The following is a 13601-nucleotide window of genomic DNA, read 5'->3' as shown; positions in this document are numbered from 1 at the left end:
CATCATGTGGGAAGAAAAAATGTGGCAATACTTTAAGGGGGGATGGAGTGAGGGCGGTACATAGGTGGTGGTAAACAACACATTCCTGAGTGCCTGAGCAGGAGCACAGTGAATTGGAGCAGTCACCGCATTTACCCAGGTAAATCAGTCCCGACTGACCAGGTTACTATTTGTGATGGACCAATGACTGAATTTATGCATAAAGGAAGAATGGTGAGTGTAGCTGACCTTGACTTTAGCAAGACTTTGGCCAGTTGCACCCACAACATTATTCTTTCCGAATTGCAGCCTGGCTGGGTGGACACCTAGACAGGTATAAAACTGGTCGGATGATCAGGCTCAGACCACAGTGATTAGTGGGTCTGTCTCTGTCTGCAGGCCTGTAATATTCTGAGTACCACAGGCTGTACAGGGACCTGTCTTCTTTATTGCTATTATCAGGAACCTCGAGGAGGTGATGGCATGCACTTGCATCACATCAGCAGGTGTCACCAAATTAAGGGAGACCGGTCACAGCCTTGAGGGCAGGGCTGCTATCCAAGGAAACCTAGACAGGCTGGAAGCATGGGCCAGCAGGAACCTGACAAATTCAGCAAGGATAAGTGCAGAGTCACGAACTTGGAAAAGAACAGTGTTATGCCAGAATACAAGCTGAGGAAAGGCTGTCTGAGCAGATCAGTTGAAAAGGAGCTGGGAATCTTTGTTAATACCAAGGTGAATGTGGTCCAGCAGCGCGTTCATATCAGCCAAGAAGGCCAACAGCATCCTGGGTTATGTTAACTGGACATAGCCCATAAATAAAGGGATGTGATTGTCCCCTTACTTGGCACTTGTTAGGCTGCATCTAGAATATTGCACCCCACTTTGGGTTCCCCAAAACAAATAAGATATCAAGAGAGTATGTGGAAAATTAATTTGAAAGCCTGTTACTAATATGCTAAGTGAAAATTCCAGCAGTCTTGAACTTTTTTAGTGTAAAATGATCATTTGAAAAATAAACAGGAAGAAAACCACTGCGAGCTGAAAATACTTATTCAGATATATTTGCCATCACCTTTGTCTTTACCTCTGCATAAATTGGTTAGAAATGTCAGTTTCTGATACTATGAACTGAATGTGATAGTGAATTTTAAGGTGAGGAAGAACTTTGTTCACCGATTATTTTTATGTGTGACCCAGCCAAAAGAGAAGTTAATAGTTTCATTTATGGAGGAAAATGGTGGAGAGAGTTTTATTTTGTTCATTCACTGAAGAAAAACTACTATTTTAAAAATAATTGTAAGTATACTAACAATGAAAGGAACTGTTACCTTCCAACAGTATAAATCAGAAGGAAGGATAGAATCTTGGATGCAGAGTTAAATTGCTCGCAGTGACCTCAGTCCTGTGAGAAGTGGCCTACACAGGACCTCTTCAGCCTTTGGCATCAACTGCCGGTCTAAAGAGTTATGCTGGCTACAGTGGTTGGAGCTGTTGCTGGTATTGCATATTAGAAAACTTGAAGAGCAATCATCAGGAAGTCTTAAAAAAAAAAAAAAAAAAAAAGGAGAAGCTGAAAGAGAAGATTCAGAAAACATTTTAAGCAAGTAAATTCTTAAAATCAGCAGTGTTCTGTAGCGGAGGTACATTAGTGGTCACAGAAACGTTTGGTAGCAATATGCGATATATCCCTTGTGCTGAGTTAATTACCTTCCAGCAGTTTCTGATATGCAACTTTATAATTTAACCTCATTATGCACATTTTATGTTAAAAATAATTGTGTTGTTTGAATTGTTCATGTTGAATGCAAGGCGATGGACAGGTAGGATCTATTTCAGTACTGCTGTCAATAGGACAGGATTAAAGGTTCTTTTACCAACTTTTTTCTTTTTTGGTATGTGGTATGGAATCCAGTTTAAAGTAGTCAGAGCTAGGCAGAGTATTGAGGCTTTAATAATATTTGTATTATATTTTATGAATGTAAAGTCAGATTGACAGATCCAATTAACAAAATGCGTATAGTTTATTTATGTCTAGCGGAGCAAATGCATCAATTTTATTTTCACTCTTGTTAAGGTCTTGGATCCAGAACAAAATCACAGTTTCACCGATCACTACTTAAATGTAGCCTTCGATCTGTCCCAAGTCCTTTTCATAGCTACAGCCAATACTACAGCTACTATCCCACCTGCGCTGCTGGACAGGATGGAAGTCATTCAAGTTCCAGGTAACACTAAAGTGTTTTTATTAAAATGACTAGTGCAAGTCCTTAAGGTTGGGTGTTTTTCCTGAAATAAAAAGCAGTTCTTTAAGCCTCCTAGGAAACTAGACTTTACAGCCAGAATCATCAAAAGAGACTGTTCACAATGCCTCCATTACAGACTCTGTCATGAGATTGGAAGGTTTTAGTATAGTACTTACTAAAGTTCAGTTTCAATTATATGGAGATACATTACATTCTCGAACAATATTTTCACTAATTGATGTGTTTCTCTGTTGGTGGGTGCATCTTTTTAAGATTCCAATGAAGAAAGAGATCTTTGAAAGACTAAAATTGTATTATTCTTCACGTGAAGTTACGAATAACCACAAAGTTATCATACTTAGGATATGCTTATTTCTCTTTCTCATTGTGTATTTGCTACAGCAAAGTAAGTTCTTTAGGGTGTCCAAAGCCTACTAGTACAAAATTTTTCAATTTTTAGAAATACTGTTTATGAACTAATAGCGTGAGAAGAAAACTTACTGCATTGAACTATTTTCTGAAAATATGTTTTCTAATCTGTGTGAAGTAATTCAGTAAACTAAGGACTAGATCTTCAGAGAAATACAGGAAGTGTAAATTTTAGGCCTTGCATAAGCAACCTGAAGTGGGAAGCCTGCATCTGATACACAGTAGCCAGTCTTTTGTCTGAGCAGGGGCTAGACTGGGGGAAATCTCGGTCCTACTTTTTGCTCTGAAGATTATTTGTGTCACAATTCGATAATACACTGCACCTATCCCTTTGCTTTCCTAATGACTGCCCTAACAATTAAGATAACTCTCCAGTGTGGCTACCACCTTGCAAGGCATCAAAATGTCTTTCAGGATTGCTGAAACAGTGACTGATGCTGTCGTTGTGTGTGTGCATGCATATGTGCATATGAAATCCAGTTTTCTAGACATATACAGAATATACTTAATGTTTTATTCTGTCACATTAAGGTCTCTTTAGAACCCTTTAGATAGGAACTTGTGCATCTAGATGGCATGTACCTGAGCAGAGTGTTTCTTAAATAGGGGAATTATTTCTAGACATGAGTGACGAGCAGTTTAGGTACCTAGAATTTAACTACTATAAATGTAAATGAGAATGTTTTTCTGATTCTTCTGAAGTCTTACTTTAGGGGCCTGAGTAATTTTTTGTGATCTGGTGGTAAGTATATTGTTTGTTTATTGTTTATTATTATTATTAAATTCAATCAGGTAAAATTATAACTGGTATGAAATTTGATGATATTATAGTATAAAAGCAAAAAGATCAGTAAACATGTACTTTTTCTTCTGAAGGATACACACAAGAAGAAAAAATTGAAATTGCTCATAGACACTTGATTCCTAAACAGCTTGAACAACATGGCCTTACTCCGCAGCAGATACAGATTCCACAAGTAACCACTTCAGACATCATTACTAGGTAAATCCGTTGTTCATTGCTTTAAGTTTTCAATAACTCCTTTTTCTTGTAACTAGTGAATTAATTTTAAAGCGATAATAGAAAGCATTTCTTAAGATCTGTTGTCCTTAATACCTTTAGAAGTTCAACAGTTGGTAACTTGAGGAATTGCTCTTTCTGAGCTCTGTCAGGTTCTGCTCTCTAAATCAAATCATTCTTCCTTCCCTAGAGAATTCCTTGCCTTTGGCTCTGAGAGTGTAGCTCTGGATCAGTTGTGTTGGCACAATTGATAAGGCAGCATGAATAAATAGAAGCACTTGATGCTAGTATTGCTGCAGTGTTCAGTGTGAATCCATGGTCTTGGCAGCAGACAAGCTTTATTTTAAAGAATGAAATTTTATTTCTGTCGTCTTCATAGAAAAAAAAAAGTAATTATCATTTTGTTTCTTGTGATTTGATGGGCCACATTTGTCTAAAAATTGGAATTCATTTTAAAAATTAAAATGCATTTTTAAACAGCTTGTACTAATTAGAACTACTGTTTTAATTGGACAGGAGAGCAAAGATACTAATCAGAACATCTTTTGAACTTGAAAGTGACTTGTTTACAATGGAAGAAGTGTATTAGTGAATTGATATGTTTTATGACCAGGAACAGCATTTTGGCATTTAGTAAATGTTTTTGCCTGACATTTCTTCTTAATTCATAGATTAAAAGAAAATATTCTTTTCTAGTCGGCTCATCTAATTTCAGTGAATTTTATTTTTAACTTAAAAATAGTACTCCCTTTTGATTTTTTTGTGCACTTGAGAAGAGTTCAGTGTTATTGGAGTATTGTTTAGCATTTCACTGAGGTTCAACTCCAAGCATTACTCATGTCTTCTTCCCACTCAGTAGTTTTCTTTCCTAACTTCTATCAGCAAACAACAGTTACTTTGATACTAGCACATGACATTTTTTATGTTTATTACAGCAGCCCAAGGTCTCACTGCTTTCTACATTTCATTTTATTAGGATGTATTTTTTAAAAATAAAATGTGTTTACATTCAAAAGAAATCTCTCTTACAATTGTCTCTATGCTAGATACACTAGAGAGGCAGGAGTACGCTCTCTGGATCGAAAGCTGGGAGCTATTTGCAGAGCAGTGGCAGTGAAAGTGGCAGAAGGACAACACAAAGAAACAAAGCCAGATCGTGCTGAAGTGGGTGAAGGAGAAGGTGTGTATCTTTTGCATGCTTTACTAAAAAGGAATCTTCTAACACTGTAGTCACTAGTTAGCTGATTTATCAACATTTTCTTCTTTTTTTGTGCTTCTTGAAGGGTTTTTAAAGTTTTGTGAATAGAGTAACATTGTTATGTATGTTCAAGTAGTGCTGAATTACAGCTTGGGATGCAAATAGAGTGATTTCAGCCTACCAGAGTGGTAACTGAGAAGTACAATGGATCTGTTCCATATCTTAAGTATGCAGTTCTGATTTGTGTATATTTTCATATCTTGTTGGGCTTTTTTATGCAAATCTTTCACTTTTCTCTTTCTTTAATAAAAGGCTAAGCAGTAGCTTTAGTTACTGTAGTTGAAGAGTTAAAGAAACTGGGTTCTGCATGCTCTACCAGCTCAGAACTCAATCACATTGTTTTGCTGTATTCTGAAATAAATGTCTGCTTGAAGACCTCTGAAATTAGGAAGGTTCTTTTTATGCACCTTTGACTGCAACATATCCATCACTTGAAGGGTTAGGGCCATTTGTAAAACTCATTGGTTAGAATAGTATCCTAAGAAATGGTGCTTCAGTGATCTTTAGTGATGAAGATTTAGTACTTTCAATTATTTGTTTGTTTGTTGTTATTCACTGTCTTGAAGAATGGGAAGCTTAGATTTTTCCTTTAGCTCTGCACAGTAGAATTTGATTATTTTACTCTTGACAAATAGTAGAATTTGTATTTGATCCAAACATGTAGTAGCACTTGACGCTTGTCATCTTTATTAAGTTTGTTCTTTCCCATGTATACAGAAGATAGTGACTTCATATTCCCAGTGATCTGTAAGCTTTGTTGGCAATTGCATCAGTTGAAGGTAGATGAGAAGTGTGAAAGGACAGAATCTCAATCCAAAGATGAACTTCTAGAATATGGATGGATAGTCTCTAAAATCATCTAGGTTGGAAAAGATCTTTACGATCATCAAGTCCAACCATCAACCTGACCTACTGAGTCCCATCAGTAAACCATGCCCCTTAGTGCTGCTTTAGTCTTAATAAAACCTAGCAAATGGGATGTTGGATGTTTTGTTTGTTTCTTAAAGACTGCAGTGAGTGACTGACACTTTATGACAAGAAGTACTGCCAGTCTTTTGAAGAACAACTGTGTGCCAAAGGACACCAGAAAGCAAAAACTGCAGAAAGGCTGCTTACTTTTGCTCCAGAATATTCACAAACATAAAATACTAAATAGATATCTATTGGTTTGATAACAGAATCACAGAATCATCTAGGTTGGAAGAGACCTCCAAGATCATCCAGTCCAACCTCTGACCTAACACTAACAAGTCCTCCACTAAAGCATATCACTAAGCTCTACATCTAAATGTCTTTTAAAGGCCTCCGGAGGTGGTGACTCAACCACTTCCCTGGGCAGCCCATTCCAATGCCTAACAACCCTTTCAGTAAAGAAGTTCTTCCTAATATCCAACATAAACCTCCCCTGGCACAACTTTAGCCCATTCCCCCTCGTCCTGCCACCAGGCACGTGGGAGAATAGACCAACCCCCACCTCGCTACAGCCTCCTTTAAGGTACCTGTAGAGAGCGATAAGGTCTCCCCTGAGCCTCCTCTTCTCCAGGCTGAACAACCCCAGCTCCCTCAGCCGCTCCTCGTAAGACTTGTTCTCCAGACCCCTCACCAGCTTCGTTGCCCTTCTCTGGACTCGCTCGAACACCTCGATGTCCTTCTTGGACAAGGGCAAGGGGCCCAAAACTGAACACAGTACTCGAGGTGCGGCCTCACCAGAGCCATTGTTGTGAAAGATTCCACAACCAAGCCAATGTGGGGGAAAAAAATACTAGCTTTTTTCCCACAGCTAGAATAAGTTCCGATTGGTATTAGAGGACAAATAGAGAGACTCATTATCTTTTCCGTTAAAATAAGGCAGCTTTCAGGTCTGAATGGTGACCCCTGACTTCAGAGAGTAAAACCTGGAGGAGGAAATATAACTGATATTTGTACGAATACAGTGTTATTAATTAGAAGAGCATATGAAAAAGAGTCTTACTCATAGTAAAAACTCCGTAATTTTTCTCTAGAAATCTGTTTTTTGATGGTCTTTTAGCTTTTCCTTGCTTTTTTCCCCTAAGTTGGTATTCATTTCTGAAAATTAAATCTTCTTTACATTGTTGAGTTTTCTAAGATCATCATAATGTCTGTGGAAACTGGCTGTAATATCAGAAGTTTGAACTTGGGTCAGTTTAATCAGTGGTTGCTTAACTGGATTCAGCTCAGTTTTGTCTGAAGGCTTAAGGAAGGTAGACTCTCACAGTAGCAATGGTTGTGCATGCGTGAATGACTGTGGTTTAAATTTTCCCATCTACGTGCATACTTGTTATTGTTTTCCATTTAGATTGTATGTATCTTGTCTCTCTTCTTTGTGTTGGATGTTTCTGAAGTCAGATACTGAGTTTGTCAATACTTCATGATACCTGACTTAGCTCTTGAACCAGAATGCTGAGCCTTTAGGCTGTGGTGGCTGTGCTTACTGGCAGCAAGAAAATCAGGTTGTCTTGGCTACTGGGAGTCGTGTTTTTGAAGTATTTCTTTGCACTGAAATATAGTTGTATCTAAAATGTGTTTAAAAGGCCTAATATGATTGCTGAATAAGAAACCTAGTATCATTCTGCTCCTCAAGCCTTCTGATTAAATAGAAGAAAAGTAGCTTCAGAGCACAACTCCTGATACTGTCAGAAGGATCATTTTACTATTAAAGCACAGCACAAAAAGGAACTATATTAGACATCTCAATCCAGTGAGAGAGGTATTTGCAATGTGAAAATTAGCACTGTACTTGCAACTTAGGAGAGGTATTTACACTGTTAAAATTAGTACTGGATTTGCAACTTACCAAAGCTAAGAGAAAACAGCAAGTTAAGTGATCCAAAAGAGGACGAAATGCTAGGATTTTTGGTTGACACGTGATTTGGAGTAGGCCCAAAAGAAATGGTCTGTGAACAGTTGCCTTTGTGCCTCTGGACTTGAAATTATTCATAATAAGAAGCTGTATTAATAAAAGGGAGTTCAAGGGAAAAGTGGATCTATAGTTAAACTTTGGTGTTACAGAGATGTGTGTAGAATGATGTAGTCAACAAAATGTGGCTTATTTTGTACTAATGACGTGCTCATACCTAGCTGTATTTTTAGCAGAGTGTGTCACTTGCTGGGAATGTATGAGAGTGAGACATGTTTTAAAAATATTGTTTAGATTTTATTCAATCTGTTGGAAGCAACCAAGTATTTAAAACAAAACCTGGAAATAATCCCCAAACTCAAATACTTGCAAGTTGACACAAATAATGTAGCCTAAATTTCTTTCTTTGGTTGTATTGCATGTTTTTTTCCTGAGTGGACGTGTGCAGTTGTGCATAGAGATGATGAATTTTTATTTCACATAGTTAACGACTCTGGAGGAATACTTAGTCAAGTTGTTGTATCTTAATAGTTTAATTTTAAATTTTCTAATTTTTTTTATGTATCTGTATAAAAAGACAATTCAGTTTTGCTTTAAACATCTGTCAGTGACTAATGTGGGATTAAGACTCTGCAGTTAATGCATTTGTACATCACAAGATTTGAATATGAGAGAGTAAGCAAGCTACAAGCTCACCTTGTGGATTCTAACATGCTAAACTATTTTTTGAATCTGTTTTGTAGCACATCAGACTAGTAATATTGTGCCTGTGCTGTTTATTCACCTGAGTGCCTTCTGGCTTGTGGCTTTATAATAAAAGGTGAAACAAATGAGGTACTAGAACCACAAATTTTCCATCATTATATTGATTAAATCAGATGATTAAATTAAAGTGGAGCAACTGTTTCCAAGTCTTTGTAAACATGTGGCTTTTGACACTCTTCAGTAGTGGGGTCTCGAAATGCAGAATATCTGCAGTAGCAGAACTGATGCAGGGAGATAAGCTGTCAAGAGATGTTTAGCGCTTTCCAAAAATCTGTGCCTGAAATACACTGGCAGCTTTGTATTGCCTTCCTTGCTCCTTTGATTCCTGAGCTTTATGACAAAGTTGGCAAGTGGAGGAGTGTTAGTTTGCATCAGTCATTGAATTTGTACAGTGAACTTCAGGAAAAGCAAATGGAGTCATTTTTCAGACCTCTCCAGGGAGGCATCCTTGTGTACAGTAACACTACCTGCTATTTTACTGAAACACTATCTGAGGTTTATGAGACACTCATCTAGTGTTTGACACTAAAGAAAATTCCAGGAGTCACAAAAATAGGTGAGACCTTCCTATTTTGGAGCAACTGCCTCAAGACTACAATGCAGTAGCTGGGATCAGATCATGATACAGCAGTTGAAACCCAGAGTGAAAAATGATGTATCTAATTCAGACTTGAAAAGGAGGTTTAGGAAAGTTTATGTTTAGTAACTAAAAGTGATTAATTGAGGATCCTATCTACATTGAAACCAAGGTTTTGAAAATGCTTAAGTATTTCTATAACCCAGTAATGAAACACAGCTTGTTCTACTACCTGGGGATGAAACTACACTTGTTTGTGAGTTTATATGCAAGCATTACTAGTGCTTAACTAAATAAATCGTATGAGGAGCTGAGAAATTTTACATGTTGAAGTTTTCTTCATCTCTTCCAGTTACTTGCTTCCATTATATCTCTAGAAGAAAGCAGCAGTCTTAAATTCCTAAACCTTTGTTTTTGTGCCATGGAATTCCTTTTTAGATGAAATCCTGACATATATAGTAAGTAGTTCATTGTCTGTGTGTTCTTGCAGGAATCCATTTTCTTACAAATCCAGTATTTAAATGCAAGGTTTTGTTTCATTTTGGGAACTGCAGATGTCTGAGGAACATTGTCTCAGTCTTTGCTGAATAGCTGTACTGAGTAGCTGTGAATTTTACTTTCAAGCATTATCTGTTGCTTTGTTTTTTTTTTTCCCCTTCTTTGACCTAACCAAAAATGTCCTTTTCCTGGAAACTGAAATTTTACTGATTCGTTTTAGATAAATGTGTCGTTTAACTTTTAATATAATTTATGGTCATCCTTCTGCTATAGGTAGGGAAACATGTATATGCCATCATTAATGGAATCTTGATTACTTGTGTCTTTATAGATTCTTCACAGTCAGCAGTAATGTAAAGGTGATGAAATAATACATTTTCTTTCATCAAAGAAAAAGTTAGTGTTTGTAATATATTTGAAACGTGACTTTATGCTTTTATAGCAAATCAGTTTATGTCAGAATTTAGGTTAATATTTTTTAAAAAAAGGATAAAAAAAGGTTGTCTGGAATTTGTTATTCTTACAAATTATAAAGTGGGGTCTCCCAATTAGATTATATAAGCTCAAAGAAAGAGGTTTTGATTCTTTTAATAGGGCAGGTGGCCTCAAAAATTAACTTACTGATTTGTTTACGAGAAGTCTGTCTGCTTCAGCTGCATACATAGAACCAGGTGAAATATAAGAGCAAGCAGAAATGGGAAATTGTGTTTGTTAGGTAGTAAAATCCTGCTATAGAACAAAAGTAGTTTCTTTTAAGGTCAGTTTTGTTTTTAAAATATGAATTGCAATATCAAATTACGTGGGTTTTAAAGATCTGTAGTACTGGAATTGCAATCTGAGTTGCAGAAATAGCATGCAGGGTTATGTTTCCTAGACTTGTTAGTATTTGTGTATTTAAATTTATTATGTACAGAAATAGTAGTTCAACAAAAATATAGAGACGTGCTGGAACAACAGGGGGACCATCTGACTAAGGCAGTGTTTACAATAAAGAAATAGAATTTATGCATTGAGCAATGAGATGTACAATGGAAAGATTAATGGCTGTTGGATAATAAATATTAGATTTGAGTGCTGAATGAAAGCTGAGTTGGTACTGTTATAGTAATAGCGATGTAGAATATTTTCCCTGAAACTGCATGGACGCATTAGTGAGAATTGCACTGTAAATAAATTAACTGTAAAAAGGTTTTCTTTATATGCCAGGATTAATAAAAGGGTAGTTTATATCTCATGAAATGAGACATCCGCTTTTCATCCATTCTGAGAATTACTTCTGTAGCACAGAACACCTCTTGATGTTACATTAAATAGATCAGATCATTGATCTGTATTTTCCCATAATTGTTTAAAGTCCTGGATCTTCAGTTAATGTGCATGAATTAATATGCAAAGAAAGACAGTTTCTTCATTGAATGGGAAAAAATCAAAGAAAGGAAGCGACTGTAAATAATTTTCCAAAATACACTAAAGAAGGCTTGGAGCTCAGTATACGTTCCTGCATAATAAAGACTTGCTTAAAATTTATCTTAGGTTTGTATATTTAGGGTGGGAAGAAATATCTCTGCTGTATGGATGTGTACAATGCTTTTCTTAATGGCAGCCTCAGGGCAGTGAGGCACCGCTGTAAAGCTCTGCCACAGAACCTTAGAAACATCTGGATTGTTCAAGTATTTTTCATTTCTCTGATAAATGTTTCACTAAAATATTGCTTTGGGCTCTCAAGAAAATGGTAATGAGTCCTTTGCATCTGGATCAAATTCTGTGGGGAAATGACTCCCTGCTTGCCTTCTCCTTCTGTATACAGTCACTGAAGTATATGTACAGTGTAGGCCTACTACAAATGATGTTTAAGTTCTTCAGCTTATTCATGCAAATAAACAGCTGCACAGTCTGATTTGAAACAATTCTGAGGCTTTGATATTTGTATGGTCTGCATTACAGTTCACTTTTGTACAGAAAACACATTTGTATAGAAAAACAAAAATTTTACCACTAAAGAAACAATCGTATGGATAAGCAATACAATCATACTTTAAATGGAGGAAGGAAAGAGCATGCTTTTGAATGCACAAATACTGCTCTAATTGCTTGGTCTCTTCTTAATGACACTTGAGTGTATTGTATTCAAAAGTGTCAGGCTAATTGGGTTTTATAGCCCGTCCTGGAGAGTGCATCACACCTATACATATTTCCGAAGACAAATAATTTGATCTTTGAGGAATGTTTTGCTGCTACTGTTTATTGTTCAAGACACGTTGAAATATCCAACAAAAGAGAGGAGCAGAGCCCTGTTAAAGGTTAATATTGCAAGATAAAATCTTGCAGTAGATGAAGTTAATTGTGCAGAAATTGTTTGGAGCTTTTCCACTGAGCAAGGACTGTATATGCTGTGAGCCAACTGGGTGTTGGAAAAATGAGGGACGTTGATTTTGTGAATTAAGATTTACATTGAGTAAAGCCGTTATAGTCCTTAGAGACAAGCATTAAAGTAAAAAGTGTAGTGTGAAAATATCTGCTGTGTAGGTAGCCCTAAAGGTGGGCTGTGTTATACTGGGGCTGTGGTTCCCACCGGGGTGGGATGAGCTAGGCTTCCTTCCATGGGAGCTGTCTTCAGCATGACCCGCAAGCACTGGTTTCTGCAGCTGGTCTGTTTGGTGTAGGGGGTGTGCGAGGTTGGGGTATGGAGCCAGGAGGGCAGAGCCACGAGGTGTGATGTCCTTGTTGGATACTACTGAATGAGATGTTAAGGAACAGAATGTGGACTAGCTCTAAGTAATGGATGCAGCTGCATGGCAAAGCAATGTGTGGAAGTCTGGCCAAGATGCGCCTACTTTATTTGACAGGGCTTAATTATTCGTCAGAGGCTAAGCATTTAAAATCCTTTTATAAGGAGACCACAGAGAGCACAGTAGCAAACCCCTCCCATCATAAAAGAGAACAGTAATTATAGAACTTCCAGTAAGATTTCCACATTCAGCTCCATTTTCTATATTACACTACATTAAACACGATCACTCCTGCACTGTTTACTCCTTACACTGTTTTTATGCACAAATCTGACAAAAAGTGCAAAGTCCTAAATGAACTTAATGTATTTTTGCTATTTGGCCTGGCTTAAAATGCATTTGAGCAGGTGAGTTGTATGTCTGTCTGTGGTCTAGACTTAATAGTATCATTGCTGAACTCTTAGAACAAGTTTAGTCTTAATAATTAAATTTGATGCCATATTACCTTGAATTTGACAAGATTTTTGTGAAAGATGCTTTAAACTCGTTTTCATGAACTTTTCTAAATATTTCTTTGAGTGTTGTTTTCTTGTTATGATTTTTCTAATTCCTGTGTCAAGAAAGGCTGCCAGAAATCCTAAAATAGATCTTCTTCTCTTAGATTGCAAAGAACACGTCGCTGAAGACACAAAAGCAGAATCCATCAGTGACACGGCTGACCTGGCTCTGCCACCTGAAATGCCAATTTTAATTGATTTCCATGCCTTAAAAGATATCCTGGGGCCACCCATGTATGAAATGGAGGTAACATCCTCATTTTTTTCTGCTTCACTGTTGTTTCTGTCTATTTCGACTAGTTGACTATTTTATTGCTATTGGCTGAGTTTATACAATGTTAACTTTAAAAAATACGTATTAGAAACAGGACTGTGTTTGTGTTCCACCGAGCATTTTTTCACCTAAAGAATATATATATGTGTTTGTGTGTGTGTATATATATATATGTATACTTTTTTTTTTTAATTGAGAGCACATAAATAATGTAATGGCATGACTTTCTGTTGGTAAAGATGCCTGCAGCAGTGCTTAAGAATGTGGTAGTGTTTTTTTTTCAGTTCATAACATCTTTGCTTTTGTTTGGGGGATGTTTTTGCGGTCTTGGGAAGGAAGCCAAAATAGAACCCAGGAATCCTGTCTCTGAGGCAGCTTTCTTAAGGACTG

The 13601-nt window shown here is 36.9% G+C and overlaps 1 protein-coding gene across 1 annotated transcript in view; it reads left to right on the top strand.

The window, feature by feature from the left end:
* Positions 1–13601, top strand: part of LONP2 (lon peptidase 2, peroxisomal) — a 43502-nt gene that overhangs the window by 19040 nt on the left and 10861 nt on the right. Inside the window, exons 9-12 of the mRNA XM_040571457.1 lie at positions 2057–2207; positions 3531–3657; positions 4722–4855; positions 13042–13184. Of these exons, the coding sequence (XP_040427391.1) occupies positions 2057–2207; positions 3531–3657; positions 4722–4855; positions 13042–13184 (555 nt within the window). The remainder of the gene's footprint in view (positions 1–2056; positions 2208–3530; positions 3658–4721; positions 4856–13041; positions 13185–13601) is intronic.

This window comes from Cygnus olor, chromosome 12, assembly GCF_009769625.2.
Source record: "Cygnus olor isolate bCygOlo1 chromosome 12, bCygOlo1.pri.v2, whole genome shotgun sequence".
NCBI lineage: Eukaryota > Metazoa > Chordata > Aves > Anseriformes > Anatidae > Cygnus > Cygnus olor.
Note: the sequence above shows the minus strand (reverse complement) of the source record. Positions and strands in the feature narration are given on the sequence as shown.